The 18,418-nt window shown below is 49.5% G+C and overlaps 1 protein-coding gene across 1 annotated transcript in view; it reads left to right on the top strand.

Annotated features, from left to right (window-relative positions):
• Positions 1–16,387, top strand: part of LOC310762156 (MAM and LDL-receptor class A domain-containing protein 1-like) — a 33,536-nt gene extending 17,149 nt beyond the window's left edge. Inside the window, exons 7-25 of the mRNA XM_083612760.1 lie at positions 203–247; positions 1,877–1,927; positions 2,433–2,582; positions 4,247–4,506; positions 4,600–4,684; positions 6,065–6,124; positions 6,641–6,712; positions 7,415–7,486; positions 8,321–8,386; positions 8,786–8,935; positions 9,173–9,432; positions 9,519–9,603; positions 11,407–11,556; positions 12,258–12,517; positions 12,599–12,683; positions 13,501–13,650; positions 14,311–14,570; positions 14,671–14,755; positions 15,865–16,387. Coding sequence (XP_083468886.1) covers positions 203–247; positions 1,877–1,927; positions 2,433–2,582; positions 4,247–4,506; positions 4,600–4,684; positions 6,065–6,124; positions 6,641–6,712; positions 7,415–7,486; positions 8,321–8,386; positions 8,786–8,935; positions 9,173–9,432; positions 9,519–9,603; positions 11,407–11,556; positions 12,258–12,517; positions 12,599–12,683; positions 13,501–13,650; positions 14,311–14,570; positions 14,671–14,755; positions 15,865–15,914 — 2,396 coding nt within the window. The 3' untranslated portion in view covers positions 15,915–16,387. The remainder of the gene's footprint in view (positions 1–202; positions 248–1,876; positions 1,928–2,432; positions 2,583–4,246; positions 4,507–4,599; positions 4,685–6,064; positions 6,125–6,640; positions 6,713–7,414; positions 7,487–8,320; positions 8,387–8,785; positions 8,936–9,172; positions 9,433–9,518; positions 9,604–11,406; positions 11,557–12,257; positions 12,518–12,598; positions 12,684–13,500; positions 13,651–14,310; positions 14,571–14,670; positions 14,756–15,864) is intronic.
• The last annotated feature ends 2,031 nt before the right edge of the window (positions 16,388–18,418 follow it).

Raw genomic sequence — 18,418 nt, 5'->3', positions numbered from 1 at the left:
ATCTGCCACCTCAGCTCACCTGTGACTTTGCAAATACCCAAATACCCACATCTCTTTTGACCCATTTTCACATGGGCCTTAAGTCAGTTTGTAACTGCTGGGTCATAGCCTGGGACTCTACTAAATAAGATGATGGACATAATAATTGGCAAATCATCTTGACCTGGTCAGTTTCTTCAACTAATTTTCTTTATTCCTCCAGATGTCTCCAGTTCTACGACTCCTCCTACAACAATCCCAGAAATAAGTGAGCCAGAAATTTGGGGGGAAATGTGGACAATTATTCATTCAAAGATGGTCAGAGGAAACAGGCCGGAATCCTAGATTAACTAGTTAACGGCCAAGCCTAGTGTCTGGAAAGACCTGGGTTGGAATATCTACTCAGCTATGAAGCTGATTCGATGGTCCTGTGACCACCATGCTCCACTTTGAACCTAACCAGCCTCAAAGGCCTGCTTTGAGGATGGGATGAATGGAGGGTTGAAGAAACCTGGACAAAACAACGGAAATGAAACAAAGATCTGGAGTGCCAGAGACCGAGGAACTGGGTGCTAGTACAACAGGGGATAAGTTAAGACAGGGGTCAGCAAACTTTTTCAGCAGGGGGCCAGTCCACTGTCCCTCAGACCTTGTGGGGGGCCGGACTATATGGGGGGGATGAACGAATTCCTATGCCCCACAAGTAACCCAGAGGTGCATCTTAAATAAAAGCACACATTCTATTCATGTAAAAACATGCTGATTCCCAGACCATCCGTGGGTTGGATTTGGAAAGCGATTGGGCCGGATCCGGCCCCTGGGCCTTAGTTTGCCTACCCATGTCTTTAGTTTAGGAACTATTAAAAGAAAACCTTTACAGAAAGTTAAGATCAGGGGTCAGCAAACTTTTTCAGCAGGGGGCCGGTCCACTGTCCATCAGACCCTGTGGGGGGCTGGACTATATTTTGAAGGGGGGGGATGAACGAATTCCTATGCCCCACAAATAACCCAGAGATGCATTTTAAATCAAAGCACACATTCTACTCATGTAAAAACACGGTGATTCCCGGACCGTCCGTGGGTTGGATTGAGAAGGCGATTGGGCCGGATCCGGCCCCCGGGCCTTAGGTTGCCTACCCATGAGTTAAGAGAACAATGCAACAGCAAGATTGCCTTTTGCTTGCTTCCCAGTTTGTCAGATCCTTCTGTTCAGTGGGATTCCTCCTGTTACGTTACTGTGGCCTTTCCATTAACAATAAGTTAAGAGAACTACAGCAGGTAGCAAGCGGGGACTTATCACCTTCTGACCACATACCCCTCATCTGTCCCAGTTGGGGACATCCCATGTTTTCATGGCAGAGCACGGCGGCCATTTGGGGTGCTGTGCTCTCGTGTGATTTGGGGCTGCATTCTTGCTCCCCCCCAAAGGACTTTTCTGGAGCTGTGGTCTTGTGCAGCAGTTTTGGGGCACCATGCCTTTAAAAAGGCACTTTCCAGGACTGTGATCTCATGTGGGTCATGTGACTTGGAAGATGGCGTCCCGGTTTTTCCCCTGTGTTGCTTTAGAGGGAGCCTATCTGAACCCATCTTGGGAACAGAGTCCATCTACCCCAGTATTACTGAGTCCATCTACCCCAGTATTGTCTGCACTGACTGACAGCAGCTCTCCAGGATTTCAGGCAGCGGACTCATCCAACCCTACTTGGAGATGCTGGGGATTGATGCTGAGATCTACTGCACTCAGCGCTCTGCCACTGAGCGACGGCCATTCAGTATCACACATCAGTTGAGGCTTTGGAAATGCACAGATTGAAGCGATCAATTAATCAGTAGGAAGGCGGGTGACTGGTGAGCTCAAAGACACATCCCTAAGTTGACCCTGTCCTTCATTCTTCAGCGCCTCTCTTCACCACCCCACTGTGGACAACCATGCCAACTCCTGCACCAGGTATGCGAACACGATGGGAACCTAGAGACTGAGCCCATGGCGGGGAACACTAAGAGGGAAGCAGCGCTCTGCCCTGGTAGAAACCCCACATCTCCCCTACTTGTCTTGCTCAGGGATGGACCACCTGGTCCCTTAGAAGATGGCAATCTTCCCTGCCTGGCTGGCTCTAACAGGGAGCAGCTACCTCCTCCCAGCTGGGTCCATGCAGCCTGGGGTCACAGGGAGGGGGACAAGGGACCATCAGCTGGAGGGGAGAGAGAAGGGGGCAGATGCACAGAATGAAGTGGGCTTCCCTCCAGAGTTTCCATCGGGGAACCCACCAGCATCCAGTGGAACAGAAGTGGCCATCTGGTTGCAGGAAGAGGACCACATAAACTGCATTTGGTCCACTTCACCCAGCAATTCCACTTGCCCCCCTTTACCCAGCAATTCCACCCTTCCCCAGTCCCATGAGACTGGGCCTTCCATGGATGCACATGAACCCTTCTCTTTCTTGCTTCGCCAGATCCCTGGGTTCACTGCGATTTCTCTTGCTCCTTTGACGTGGACTTCTGCTCCTGGAGACAGCTGCCCTCAGACACATTTGACTGGAAGCGGCACAAAGGCCCCACATCCTCAGCAGACACTGGACCGCCCTATGACCACACTTCAGGAGGTGAGGGGCAAACCGTCGCCACTGCAGGAAGCCTTCCAGAGGGCCATTTGCTCCTGACATTCTAAAAGAAATGTGAGAGCTCCTCAAAGACAGCTGGAGGCAGAATGTTTTCGATGCTTGAGGTTTGCTGTGTTATTATTATGTTGGAAGCCACCCAGAGAGGCTGGGGCAACGGAGGCAGATGGGCAGAGTATCAATATTATTATTATTATTATTATTATTACTATTATTATTATTTAGACGTCTTAGATTGCAGCAGCGGCAGCCCTGGAATCTGGGCACCTTATTCAACATACAGTGCTGGCAAACTGCTAGACGAGGGTGCAATTCCCTGCTGCACTAGAGCAGGAATTTCCAACAGGTTGATCACGATCTACTGGTAGATTCCTGGGAGGTTTTGGTAGATCGCGGTTGATCCCTGGGTCCCTGTCCTTAGCGTTTGCAAAATAGAATCTGGCCCTGCCCCCTCGCCCCGCCCGCCATTGTTTCACGATCTGCAGAACAGAAGATGGAGTTTACTCAGTGAGGCTGCTTGTTTCCCCAGCAACCTGTTGGTGGGTGGCTGTTCCTCTTCCTCCCCCAAAATCCCCCCCCCCCAAACGGGACTTTCCTCCTCCCAAAAAGTAGCTCAACATCTGAAATATACTCAGAGTCCTGCAGTGATTTCATGCTCTCTATTGCAGCTTGTAAAACAGTAATTGAATTTCCCCCAAAACCTCAGGCTCCAGTATATCTGAAGGAGCGTCTCCTCCCCCATCGTTCTGCCCGGACACTGAGGTCCAGCACCGAGGGCCTTCTGGCAGTTCCCTCCCTGCGAAAAGCAAAGCTACAGGGAACCAGGCAGAGGGCCTTCTTGGTAGTGGCGCCTTCCCTGTGGAACACCCTCCCACCAGATGTCAAAGAGAACAACAACTACCAGGCTTTTAGAAGACATCTGAAGGCAGCCCTGTTTAGGGAAGCTTTTAATGTTTGATGTATTTTAATATTCTTTTGGAAGCCGCCCAGAGTGGCTGGGGAAACCCAGCCAGATGGGTGGGGTATAAATAATAAATTATTATTATTATTATTATTATTATTATTATTATTATTATTATTAGCATTATTTACATAATGAGTCCCATCTGATTGGCTGATTCTGCTTCCCTCCTGGAAGCTGATTGGGCAGGTCAATCAGTACTTGTATTCTAGGATCCTACCTGCTTAGTACATAACAAAAACTTTGCCTGGCACCCCTAAAAAACGGGGCTTTACTTCTCCTCCATTAAAAAAGCTCAACAACTTTGCCCTGAACCCATCATTGCCAGTTTTTAATTCCGTAAGTAGATCGCAGTCTCTTGGGAGTTGGCAACCCCTGGACTAGAGCATCATTCCTGCCAGTGGCCCAAAGGTCTTTTAAAACCACGAGCCAGCAAATCTTGAGCAAAATTTGCTTCCGTTCCACTCCATAGTTCTCTGAGGCAGTCACCTTCACCATGCACAGGAATTTTCCTGTTTGAAATTGGAATGGCAAAATCTGGACCTCACCCAAAAAATCAGGCCTTTGAAAACCATGAGCCAGCAATTCTTGACCAAAATTTGCCCAAAGGTGGCATTGCAGTCGCCAGCTCTCCAGTGACCAGACAATATAGGGATTTGTCCATTTCACGTGTGGCTCTCTTTTTCAGGGGGCTATTTCATTTACCTGCAAGGAAATGCTGTCAGCCCAGGAGATGCAACCCACCTGGCCAGCCCCACCTGCACTTCCCGCAGCCCTCGCTGTCTCTCCTTCTGGTACCACATGTATGGCGCGGCACAAGCAATGGCTCTGCGAGTTTATGTGGTGTTTAAAGGTGCGTCACCTCGGCTGATCTGGGCCCGAACTGGGAACAAAGGCAACCATTGGCACAGAGGGGAAGTCAGCGTGTCTCCCAGGGAAGAAATACAGGTAATAGAAACCCTCGCAGGTGAGGCATCGGCAGGTGTGGCCAGCAGCACCTTGGCTGGCCATGAACTGACCAGAGATTCCTTTTCTCCCTAGATAGTCCTGGAAGGCAGGCGAGGGGAAGACTTCCGCAGTGATGTGGCTGTGGATGACATCTCCATGGAAGAGGGATATTGTCCAGGTAAGATCCCACCCCACCCCACAACTAAACCTTCTCAGTGGGGCTGCTTCTGTATGGGAGTGAGGAGAGCGTCAACAGAACATTCAGTTTTGCTGAAGTGGGGTTTTTTGTTTTTAATGACCCTGCAGTATTTGTGTGTGTGAGAGAGAGAAACAAACTTGGCTTTTAAATTTTGGGTGTTTAATGTTTATAAAGAAGTGAGAGCTGGACCATAAAGAAGGCTGATTGCTGAAGAATTGGTGTTTTTGAATTCTGGTGCTGGAGGAGACTCTTGAGAGTCCCATGGACTGCAAGAAGATCCAACCTCTCCATTCTGAAGGAAATCAGCCCTGAGTGCTCACTGGAAGGACAGATCCTGAAGCTGAGGCTCCAATACTTTGGCCACCTCATGAGAAGAGAAGACTCCCTGGAAAAGACCCTGATGTTGGGAAAGATGGAGGGCACAAGGAGAAGGGGATGACAGAGGACGAGATGGTGGGACAGTGTTCTCGAAGCTACCAGCATGAGTTTGACCAAACTGCGGGAGGCAGTGGAAGACAGGAGTGCCTGGCGTGCTCTGGTCCAGGGGGTCACGAAGAGTCGGACACCACTAAACAACTCAACAACAACGTTTACAGAGGGGACATGGGTGGCACTGTGGTCTAAACCACTGAGCCTCTTGAGTTTGCCAATCAGAAGATCGGCAGTTCGAATCTCCGCAACAGAGTGAGCTCCCGTTGCTCGGTCCCTGCTCCTGCCAACCTAGCAGTTCGAAAGCACGTCAAAGCGCAAGTAGATAAATAGGTACTGCTCCGGCGGGAAGGTAAATGGCATTTCCGTGTGTTGCTCTGGTTTTGCCAGAAGCGGCTTACGACCCGGCCACACAACCCGGATAAAACTGTCTGCGGACAAACTGGCTCCCTTGGCCTATAGAGCGAGATGAGCACCACAACCCTAGAGTCATCTGCGACTGGACTTAACTGTCTGGGGTCCTTTACCTTTTTAATGTTTCTAGAACAGATTTTTGATATTTGTCAACTGCTTGGGAGGCTATACTGGCAATGAAAAATACAGATCATAATAAATGCTGCTGATGATGTCATTTCACCAGAGCCCACCCTGGTCTATCTCCCAAAGTTGCTGCCCTCCCCATCTCCTCCTTGGTCCCTTCAAGGTCTCCAGATGATGAAAGACCCACCAGGCTTTGGTCACTGGCTGCTCCCAGAGGGTCCTACATCCTGAGCCCCTACACATTTGGAAACTAAGTGTTTTGTGTCTGCCTATGTGCAATGTGTGTCTCTCTCATGCACTCTTGGGCACTTTTAGTAAGGACCTTTCCCCCTGAACCCCAGACTAACCTGAGGTTTATTCTTAAGGAATAAAAGCAATTTCTCATCGTAGGACATACACCAGCAACACCCACCCCGGCCACCACCAGCAGACCAGCCACGCTAACCACAGGTGAGAATAAAGAGGGTTATGGAGATGGGTTATTGATGGGTGATGGAGAGACCTGGTCTTAATAGAGATGTTGGATTCCTGTCTCATTACATATGCTAATCATCTGCATGCTATCCCTTGCTTTTTCCTGTAGGACTAATTGCAGTCGTTAACAGTCGTCAACAGGTTTACCATACCCATTGAGTCAATCACCCATCTCCTACCACCCTCCTGAGAAAAACCCACCCTCCCACTATATATAAGGGTCTGGTGACTTCTGTTTCAGGGTATCTGAAGAAGTGTGCATGCACATGAAAGCTTATACCAAGAACAAACTTAGTTGGTCTCTGAGGTGCTACTGGACAATTTTTTATATATTTTGACTGTGTCAGACCAATACGGCTACCTACCTGAATCTAGTACCTTGAGCTAGTTTGTGTATACAAAAGCATTCTTTATATCTGGCTGCTTTTGGTCCGTAAACCTTCTGCCCCCAGATGGAAGCTTAAAGAATCTATTCCTTTCTCATCATTGCAGAAACATCATCAACAACCTCACTTCGCAGCTCCACCACCAGCACCACGATCAGATCAGCCTCTCCTACGACACGTGAGTATTCTTGAATCAACATCCCAACGAATTTGCTGTGAGATTCTTGCTGCCAGTTTGCTGATCTGATTTCAGTTTGCTGCTTCATTTTTGAGGTTTATTCTGGATATTGGATGGATTCACATGGATTCAAGTTATGAGGAATGCAATCAGGGGGGCTGTTGAGCATCAGAATTGAACTGGAGCTGGTCTTCCGCATTGAATTCTTCTGCTCCAGCGCTCTGCATTTCAGCAGGTCTTGCTCTGGAGTGTCAGCACTGTTAGCTGGTCTTAACGATTCATTTCTTTGTGACTGATTTTAGTCTTTAGACTTTCTGCTGCCACCAGATAGCATTGCATGTAAGCTTAAAGAGTCCATTCCCTTTCCCATCATAGCAGAAACTGCCCCCATGATCAGCTCAGCGCCTCCAACCACAAGTCAGTTCTCCAGGGTCAAGTATGTTGCTGACATTTCAGTTTTCTGCTTCCTTTTCTGTGTTTCCATCTGGATATTAGATTGGGAAAACAATCACAGGCGACTGGTGAGCAACAAAAGTGGACCCAAAACACTGAATTCCAGTCTCAACTTAGTACCTTGAGCTACTTTGTGTGTACAAAAGCATTCTTTATGTCTGGCTGCTTTCGGTCCACACACCTCCTGCCCCAGACAGCATGGGACGCAAGCTAAGATGAAACGATTAGCTCCTGCTCTCTTTATTGCAGAAACATCGGCAGCAACCTCACATCACAGCTCCTCCGCCAGCACCACAATCAGACCAGCCCCTCCTACCACACGTGAGTTTTCATGAGTCGAGATACCCATGAATTTGCTCCGCGAGTGTTGCTGGCATTTTGGTTCTCTGCTTCATTTTCTAAGGATTCCTCTGAATATTAGATTGGGAACCATATTGTGCATTCCTGGTCTTAAATTGCAGTTTCACTGACCTTCCGATTCCCAAATCCCCCTGGAAGGAAACATTAAGAGATTGGCTTTTCCTTAACAATGCCAGGAATCAGCAAGAGCTTTTATTTATAACATGGTGGGCCACCTTAAGAAATCCTTCCGTCTCATCTGAGGTTTTGGTAAAGTGCAAACTGTACTGATTAATTGTTGGAAAGGCAGGCAATTAATCAACACAAAGATGTATCACTTAATTGGCTTTTTCTTTCACCCTCTTGGCTCAATGGCTTCCTCACCAAAGTGGGAACAATCTCTGTGGATTGCAATCTGCCACTGATGTTCACGTCAGGAGACCAGTCAGCAGAATCCATGAGGGAATACTTATGTTTGTGCAATGGGAACGTCCCTCCTGTGCCCACCAGACACCCTGTGTGCCCCCTGATGTTGGCAGGGGTTGTGGTGGCCAGCAGAACACCTAGAGTACAACATGGAAAAAGGAAAGGGGAGATTGTTTCATCCAGCAAATTGCAGCGCTTTCCCAGGTGGAACTTGCATCACATCACAGCGTTGAATTCCACCCTAAACTAAGTATCTTAACATTGAGACTTTCTATGGAAACCATTCTGGAAGCCACTCTGTGGCTGCTTTTAGGGCTTCTCCTTTCTGCTCCAGATAGCATGGGAGATATGGTTGCATTAAAGAATCTATTCTGTTTCTCATCATTGCAGAAACATTGTCAACCACCTCATTTCGCACCTCTAACACCACGATCAGCACAGCCCCTCCTACCACAGGTGAGTGTTCTAGAGTCAAGATCACCACAATTTCAGTTCTCTGATACATTTTCTGAGATTTCCTCTGAATACTAGATTGGATTCAAGTACGGCTTGCTAAGGGGAGCATTAGGAGTGGACTCGGAGCTAGACTTCAGCATTGAATTCTTCTCCTTCTGAACTCTGCATTTTGGCAGGTGTTACTCTGGAAGCCCAGGACAGCATTAGCACTGGCATACAGTTGGATCGTGTTCCTCAGCTGTGGTCTGGGGGATGGGGACGGGGAGAAGGAAACCAATTGTGTATTTCTGGTAATGAACTGCAGCCCCACTGACCATGGAGTCCTCCTGTCCCAAATTGCCATACTGGACAACCCGCCCCTCCAAACATCCACACCAACCTTTCTCCTTGCTTTGCCAGAGCCTTCCCTTCACCCTGATTTGTCTTGTTCCTTTGACATGGACTTCTGCTCCTGGAGACAAATGGCCTCCAACAGTTTTAACTGGACGTGGCACAAAGGTCCGACACACACAGCAGATACTGGACCGTCCTCCAACCACACCGCAGGAGGTGAGGAAGATCAAACTATCGCCATGTCCAGAAGCCTTCCAGGAGACCACTTTGGCCTGGACTGGCACCTGGAGCTCTCAATGAAATGGGGCAGCCAGCCTTTCCTCCAAAGGCCTTATATCAAGGGGTCCTGCACTTGGCACCTCCTTCTACATGCCCTGGTGGCAAACTGCCAATAGAAGGTGCTGCTCCTTCTGCACAGGATCTCGCTTACACGTGTGGTTCTTTCCCCCCCAGAGGGCTATTTCATCTACCTGCAAGGCCATGTTGCCAAAGAAGGGGATGCAGCACGCCTGGCCAGTCCTTTCTACACCTTCACCAAGCCCCACTGCTTCTCTTTCTGGTACCACATGCGCGGTGCGGCCCAAAGAAATGCCCTGCGAGTCTATTTGGCCTTTGAGGGCGGATCCCGTGAGCTGATCTGGTCACAGTCTGGGAACAAAGGGGACCAGTGGCACAGAGGTGAAGTCAGCATACCTCAAGGGAAGAAAGCACAGGTAACGGAGACCCTAGCAGGGGATGCCCCTTGCAGGTGTGGCCTTGTCTGGCCATGAAGCTGATGGGAGATGCCTTTTCTCCCTAGATAATCGTGGAAGGCGAGCCGGGGGAAGACGTCCACAGTGACGTGGCTGTGGATGACTTCTCCATGGAAGAGGGATATTGCCCAGGTAAGATCAATGCTGTGTCTAGATGGAAGAGCAGAGCATCAGCAGAGCTCTGAATATTCCCGGTATAGCTTGGTTTTTTGGCAATGCTGTGCTCTGTGTGCATGAGAGAGAAACATCCAAGCTGTTACAATACATGTTTCATGTTTATATGCTAATATTTGTCTAATTGGTTTTTCACAGTAGGTTACTTTGACGTTCAACAATAGATACATTAACAAATCCTGCTCGTGATGTTAATTGTCAGTTCTTCAGAGCCCGCCTTGGGTTGTGTCACAGGCTCAATCCGCCAAACATGCCTCCTCTTCGGTCCCAGCGAGGGTTCCCTGGTCTCGGAAGATCAGCCAAGCAGAAGGCGGCATGTCTGGAACCCAGAAGGAGGCTTCAGGCACCGGCTTCTCCTGGAGTCTCCTGCATAACTGGCCTCAGCACCTTTGGAAACTAACCATTTTGGTTTGACACATTTTCCATTTCCAATTCTCCACATAGGACTGACACCAGCAGCTCTCACACCTCTCCCCATCTCCACCACCACCACCACCAGCACAGCCCCTCCAGCCACAGGTGAGCTTCCCTGGCATAAAGATCCCCTTGATTTTCCCCTGTGGCTTTTGCTGGCCTTTCCGTTCTCTGCTTCATTTTCCAATCTTTCCTCTGGATACACACCTGGATTCTAGTGTTGCTTCTTAAGGGGAGTGCAGAGCACTGGGGAGCATCAGGAGTGATTTTGGAGGTGGTCTTCCACACTGAAATCTTCTCCTGCTGCATTCTGCATTTTTTGAAGACATTGCCCTGGAAGTCCACAGAAGGAGCGCAGGGTCAACAGTGGTAATTGGCTGCATTGGGGGAAGCGGGGGGCCTCTAGGACAATGCAAGAAGGTACCAAAGCCTACATTTCAGGTTATGAATCTCTCCTCCGCTGACCTTGGATTCGCCCAGTTCCCAAAGTATTAGATATATTATTTCCTTAACTGTGAGTCTAGAAAACATTGCAATAATCAACGAGAGCTTTTGCTTATACATTGGTACCTCGGGTTAAGAACTTAATTCGTTCTGGAGGTCCATTCTTAACCTGAAACTGTTCTTAACCTGAAGCACCACTTTAGCTAATGGGGCCTCTCGCTGCCACTGCAGCACCATCACACAATTTCTGTTCTCATCCTAAAGCAAAGTTCTTAATCTGAGGTACTATTTCTGGGTTAGCGGAGTCTGTAACCTGAAGCGTCTGTAACCCGAGGTACCACTGGAACATAGTTGGTCCATCTTAACACATCCTTTTCAGTATTTCTCTTCACTGAATATTGGCGAGATGCTGAAACATCTGTTAAGATAAGCCCATCACATGAAAAGCAAAAGCTCTCACTCATTCTTGGAGGTTCTTCTCCAAACGCATTGTTGATGATGCAGGGACCAGACTGCCCTTCCCTCCTCACGTTCTGGGCTTCCCGTGACCCTCTTGTGACAATGGATCTGCAGTGGCCATCCAGTTGCAGGAAGAGCAACACAGAGACTGCACGGGGCCCACTGCGTGCAGCTCTTGTCCCTTGTGGGCTTCTGGAACGGGCCTTCCAAAGATGCATGTCCACCTTTCCCATTCTCACTCTGGTTTCTCTTGCTCCACTTATGTGTACTTTGGCTTCTGTGGCCCACAACAAACCAAGGGATCGGTAGTGCCCATTCAGTTCCAAGAGGGGTGACTTCTAGTATGGGCATCTGCATACAGAAGCTGGACACACGCACACTCAGTCCTGCTGGACTGACATTTCCAGGGAGGCCCATCAACCTTTCTCCTCTTGTTTTTTCCAGAGTTTCCTGTTCAGTGCAAGTTCCCCTGCTCCTTTGATGAGGGCCTCTGCTCCTGGACACAATCAATTTTCGACACCTTTGACTGGGTGCGGCACAAAGGCCCAACAGCCTCACCCGGCACAGGCCCATCTTCTGACCACACCTCTGGAGGTGAGGGAGGGATCAATATCTCCAGGGCAGGGAAGACGGGCAGATAGGAGACGCTCACACTCTCCATGAAATCCAGGGGCCACCCAGCCTCAGGCCCCCCAGAGCCTTCCACCAAGGATTGCAGATGCAGCAGTGGAAGCTCAAACTTTCTCCTCCAATCGCTGGTGGTAACCTGCCAGATGAGGCACAATTGCCTGGGACACGGGTGGCGCTGTGGTCCAAACCCCTGAGCCTCTTGGGCTTGCTGATCAGAAGGTTGGCAGTTCAAATCCGCACAACAGAGTGAGCTCCGTTTGCTCTGTCCCAGCTCCTGCCAACCTAGCACTTCGAAAGCACACCAGTGCAAGTAGATAAATAGGTACCGCTGTGGCAGGAAGGTAAACAGCATTTCCATGCGCTCTGGTTTCCGTCACAGTGTCCCGTTATGCCAGAAGTGGTTTAGTCCTGCTGGCCACATGACCCAGAAAGCTGTCTGCGGACAAACACCGGCTGCCTCTGCCTGAAAGCGAGATGAGCGCCACAACCCCATAGTCTCCTTTGACTGGACAACCGTCCAGGGGTCCTTTATCTTTACTATTATCTGTTTTCTGTGGTGTCCAAGTGCCACCACTTCAGAAGTCCTAAGGCACTGCAGCTCCCAGCTCACCGGGGATCAGGTAATGTAAGGATTCCTCACATTCCTATGTGCTTCTCTTTCTCAGAGGGCTACTACATCTACCTGGAAGGTAACCAAACCGACTCGCAAGAGGTGGCACACCTGGTCAGCTCAAAGTGCAGCCCCACCAAACCACAATGCCTCTTCTTCTGGTATCACATGTATGGCACATCCCCAAAAATGGCGCTGCGCGTTTATGTGGTCTCTGATATTGGAACACCTAAGTTGATCTGGTCTCAGACTGGGAACAAAGGCGACCAGTGGCACAGAGGTGAAGTCAGTGTACCTCAGGGAAGAGGTTTGCAGGTAATGAAACCACAGGTGTGACCAGCAGCACCTGAGTCTTGTCCACCCCTGAAACTGACTAGAGATGCTTCTTCTTCCTAGATATTCCTGGAAGGGGTGTGGGGGGAAAACTCCCAGAGTGTTGTGGCTGTGGATGACCTCTCGATAGAAGCGGAAGATTGCCCAGGTGAGATTCCCCAGTCTGTTCCAGTTTGGCTGTACCTTATTAAATAATGTAAATAAATTTATTTCTACCCCACCCTTCCCGGTTCAGAAAAACAAATCTAAAACACTTAATTGATGCAACAAAAAGCAGCTTAGAATACAGTATAAAACGTGAATAACAATAAATTCAGAATTCAAAAATCAATTTAGGGGGGAAATCCATCCAATAAACATTAGATGATCACCAGGGCTAGTTGGCTAAATTAGTCCTATTTGGGCCAGCAAGGAGACCAGGGGAGAATTAGCTGTGGGGTCTCAGAGCAGGGAACCTTCATACAAAGGAGAGGAGGAGGGAAGGGGAATAAAAGATCAGGCTAAGTTCAGATTGAAAGCCAGGCAGAATAGCTCTGTCTTACAGGCCCTGCAGAAGGAAGTGAAATCCTGCAGGGCCCTGGTCTCATGGGACAGAGCATTCTACCAGGTCGGAGCCATCACTGAGAAGGCCCTGGCCCTGGCGGAGGATAGTCTGACTTCCTTAGGGCCCGGGACCTCTATGGTGTTGTTATTCATGGACCTTATTATTATTAGACTAGTGTGGGCTATTTTAGTGGCCATGGATGGCAGGAGGAAGGGGAGAGAAACATCCCTGGCTTTTTACGTCAGCACTTTATTAGTATTGTAAGTCTCACGCTGGGTTGTGAAGCGTGACCCTGAGATGATGCAAGACCAGCTGCGCACCAGCCTGAGCATGAACGGGGAACGTAAAGAGGTTCAGGGGAGTGTCTTCTACATCAGGCTAAAGATGTACTCATCCACCTTTCTCCTTCTTGCTCTGTCAGCTTCCTCCATTCGATGCAATTTCTCTTGCTCTTTTGATGTGGACTTCTGCTCCTGGAAACAGCTGGCCTCCAACGCCTTTAACTGGACGCGGCACAAAGGCCCAACGCCCTCGCTAAACACTGGACCAACCCAAGACCACACTTCAGGAGGTGAGGAGGAATGAGGGCATCCCCACTGGGGGAGCAGGAATGATAAGAAACCCTTGTGCCCTCATGAGCCCACCAGTCTTAGACATTCCAGAGGCTTCCGCCAGGGATTGCAGACGCAAAAGGGGAAGCTGGAATCCTGCTCTCCTTGTAATAATAGCAACCTACCAGATGAGGGCTGCTGGTGGTGCTGTGGGTTAAACCACAGAGCCTAGGGCTTGCCGATCAGAAGGTCGATGGTTCGAATCCCCGTGATGGGGTGAGCTCCCATTGCTCAGTCCCTGCTCCTGCCAACCTAGCAGTTCAAAAGCACATCAAAGTGCAAGTAGATAAAGAGGTACCGCTCTGGCGGGAAGGTAAACGGCGTTTCCGTGTGCTGCTCTGGTTTGCCAGAAGCGGCTCAGTCATGCTGGCCACATGACCCAGAAACTGTACGCCAGCTCCCTCGCCCAATAAAGCGAGACGGGCGCGGCAACCCCAGAGTTGGCCACAACTGGACCTAATGGTCAGGGGTCCCTTTACCTTTACCTTTAGATGAGGTCACTGTGTGGCCTGTTTTCTGCTGCTCTGCAGAAGACCCACGAGTGGCATAGCAGCTGCCGACTCCCCAGCCATCAGACCATGTAGGGGTCCCTCTCTTTCTCATGTGGATTTCTTTTCCAGAGGGCCATTTTATCTACCTGGACGGCAGTGCTACCAACACAGGGGACATCACACACCTGGTCAGCCCCATCTGTGACTCCTCCAGGCCCCACTGCCTCCGCTTCTGGTATCACATGTACGGGGCAGCTCAAACAATGGCACTGCGCATTTTAGTCATCTCTGGTGGCGCCGCGCCTGTGCTGCTCTGGAGTCAAACCGGGAACAAAGGGGACCAGTGGCACAGAGGTGAAGTCAGTGTGGCTCATGGAGAAAACATGCAGGTAAGGAGGACACGGTCAGGTGATGCATCTGCAGGTGTAACCAGCAGCACGGGAGCCTCGCCTGGCTAGGATCCTGACCGAAGATGCTGCTTCTCCCTAGATAATCCTCGAAGGTATGCGGGGCGAAGACGTCCACAGTGACATGGCTGTGGACGACCTTTCCTTAGAAGAGGGATTTTGCCCAGGTAAGCCACCCTCACCACACACCAAGTAAGGTTCCTCACGGTGGGCCTGGGCTTAGCTATACTAGAATGGCATGGTTGACTGGCAGTTGGGGTGGCTAAAGGAACGAAGAAGACCCCTGCCGTTTCATATCAGTGCTTCAGCACTCACCCTCGGTTGTAAAGCATGTCCTTGAGGTCATGCAAGATGACCAGCCCTGTGTGAGACTGAGCATATGCGGCGCCGGAGTACAAAGATCTGCCAGTTGCCCCCCTCTGCCCGGTTGCCCAGTCCCAGGCACACAGAAGGGCAGAGCCAGACGGCTGCCTCAGCGTCTCGCTGGCTCGGTCGCCCCCGAACTCGTGGCGCAGAGCTGCCCTTAGCAGCAGAGCGCGCTGTAGCGCTCCGACCGACGGGCGAGCTCTTCCCCGGACTTAACTCTCGGGCCCCGGACTCTCGGCCTGGCGCCCCTGAGAGCCCAGCGCCCAGGTGCCCTGCACCCCCAGCACCCATGGGTAAGACAGCCCTGGATGAGCATGAAGGGTGCACAAAGAATTTTGCGAATTGGCTTCTCCTGGTGGTCTGCTGCACCTTTAGCCTGGCCGTGTTTGTGTCTTCAACTGGGGCTTGCATATTGAAAGGCTCTGCTTATGTCTCTGTTGCTCCTTTGAGTCGTTCTCCTTCCTTCCCTGAGGGACGCGGGTGGCGCTGTGGGTAAAACCTCAGTGCCTAGGACTTGCCGATCGCATGGTCGGCAGTTCAAATCCCCGTGGCGGGGTGAGCTCCCGTCGTTCGGTCCCAGCTCCTGCCCACCTAGCAGTTCGAAAGCACCCTTAAGTGCAAGTAGATAAATAGGTACCGCTTTATAGCGGGAAGGTAAACGGCGTTTCCATGTGCTGCGCTGGTGCTGGCTCACCAGAGCAGCTTCATCACGCTGGCCACGTGACCCGGAAGTGTCTTCGGACAGCGCTGGCCCCCGGCCTCTTAAGCGAGATGGGCGCGCAACCCCAGAGTCGGTCACGACTGGCCCGTACGGGCAGGGGTACCTTTACCTTTACCTTTCTTCCCTGAGCCTGCAGATAGCAGGGCATGTAGCCTTGAATTAACGAACCATTGCTATTTCTCACAATAGGAGGAACTGCAGCAGCATCTGCACACAAGAGCACCACCACCAACGATTAAACCACTGTGCTAGCGCTGGTTCCCCTCTCTTCCTATCTAATGAATCTTGTAGCCAGTGAACATTGGCTGCTATTCAAAATGACCAGAATTAATGTATTTCTGATGAGTTCATGCTTTTCCACTGATGACTATTGGCAAGGAACCTTCAACGAAGTATGGAAACCACTAATTTGATAACTGATTTACTCTTCAAGATCCAAAAGAAGATTGTGGGGCCAAATGCACAGATAGAGAGGAAACGTTTCTAATTGTATTGTTAAAAAACTAATTGTTATAGCTGAATTTGATTTTTTTTCTTTTTAAAATTATTTCCTTGGTTACTTCACTTATGAATACTTTAAATCTGGCATGATGAACTTTTCTTATTTTCCTTCTGACATATTTGAAAACTCTTTACATATTTAACAATGGGGACCTTTATATGTCCGGCTCTCCTTTGTCAACTACAAATTGTCACTTTTTTGTGTTGAATATATGCTATATGGTAATTGATGGACCTAATAGGTATCTCAAGCCATTTGCACATAACAAAATAGGCACCTACACAACACAAAACACTGTTGCTGTAAGTAGGTTTTAATTTATTTGTTTTTTATCTTATATTTTGGAAATGTACATCCAGGTTTTTTTCCCTTTAAATTTTTTTTGGGCCCCCAAGAAAGCGGGGCCCTAAGCTAGAGCTTGTTTAGCTTTACGTATGTACATAAATCCGGCACTGGCTTGGACAGTCTGGCGTTGCAAAATGGATCGGCTTTTGTGCAACAAAATGGATCGACATTTGCCGCTGGAGACGCAGCCAAGTGGAAGAAGCCAAGGAAGGCAATTCAGGTCAACTCTATCAAATCTTGCCACAGCATAATACAACTAATAAAGACAATTATACATTCCAAATTAAAATTTTTGAGGGGACTTCCCATGTTCTGGCTGGTCGGGAGAAATATTTTTTTACTTGTTCCTACTTTTTCCTCTCTTGTTTTTCCCCAATTTCATATTTCTGACCTTAACCCATTGTCTTATCACCCCAGTCACTGGTACCAACTTTCAATTGTGTTTAACAGAGGCCAAAGAGAGAATATGGATTTGTTATTTTCTCTTACCGATACGGAACCTACATAAGGACTCTATATAGGGTCTTGGGTACCCCGTCAAGGATAAAGGAGCAGTTTTTTTCTTATAACACTTGGCTTTGGTATTTTGGCCTGGAGAGTCAGAAATCACATCACACACCAGGTTCCTGTGGCTCAGGCAGGCCAAGGGGTGATATTCCTGAGGATTAAGAAAGTTTTGCCTAGTTCCAGCCACAGTTTACACAAAACATTTGCATTGGGCAAACCACGACCATTAAGGCCAAGGCGGTCCCTTGATCTAGGAGAGGAATCCCTTCAGGAGCTTCCCCAGATGACTTTCTGCTTCCGTGGGGTCTTTCGGGGAGCCAAGATGGCTTTTGGATTGCTCTCCTGCACTGCTCTAGACATGTGGTTTATATACTTATGTATGTGTGTTTGCCTTGTGCAATTATTAATGCAGGTGGTGCTGTGGTCTAAACCACTGAGCCTAGGACTTGCCAATCAGAAGGTTGGCGGTTCGAATCCCCGTGACGGGGTGAGCTCCCATTGCTCAGTCCCTGCTCCTGCCCACCTAGCAGTTTGAAAGCACGTCAAAGTGCAAGTAGATAAATAGGTACCGCTCCAGCGGGAAGGTAAACAGCGTTTCCGTGCGCTGCTCTGGTTTGCCAGAAGCGGCTTAGTCATGCTGGCCACATGACCCGGAAGCTGTACGCCGGCTCCCTTAGCCAGTAAAGTGAGATGAGCGCCGCAACCCCAGAGTCGTCCACGACTGGACCTAACGGTCAGGGGTCCCTTTACCTATTTTATATTTGAGACCTTTGGATTCCTATAACAACACAGAGAAGGAGCACATTAAACACCAACTTTCTGACTGTGTGAGAGAGAATTACTGAATTTAGGACCGAAGCCTTATGAGGAATGGTCGAGGGAGTCGGGTCGGGATAAGCCTGGAGAAAAGGAGACTGAGAGGCCACATGAGAGGCATCTTCAAACACCTCAAGGACTGCCCCATGGAAGGTTTTCTGCTGCCCCAGAAGAAAGGACCCGAACCCAGGGCTTCAAGTTACCAAAAGGGTGATTCCGACTCAACATCAAGAATAGGCTTCTGACAGTGATTGCTGTTTGACAGTGGAACGAATGACCTTGGGAGATGGAGGACTCTCCTTCCTTGGAAGCTTTTAAGCAGAGGTTGGACGGCCATCTCTCAGGGATTCTGTCGCTGAGATTCCTGCCTTGCAGGGGGTTGGACTAGATGACCCTTGGGGTCCCTTCCAACCCGACAACTCAATGACGTTCATCTTAATGCCCGTGAAGTCTTCCCTCTCCTCCCCAAGCCCCCCAAATCTTGTCCTGCCCTCCATATACACACAGATGCACCAACTCTGCGGCACATTTTTGCAAGCAGCAGAACTCCAAATAAATGGCTGACCACGATCA

The sequence above is a fragment of the Podarcis filfolensis genome, assembly GCF_964270895.1.
Source record: "Podarcis filfolensis genome assembly, chromosome: 5".
NCBI lineage: Eukaryota > Metazoa > Chordata > Lepidosauria > Squamata > Lacertidae > Podarcis > Podarcis filfolensis.
This window is presented reverse-complemented; position numbering and strand designations above follow the sequence as displayed.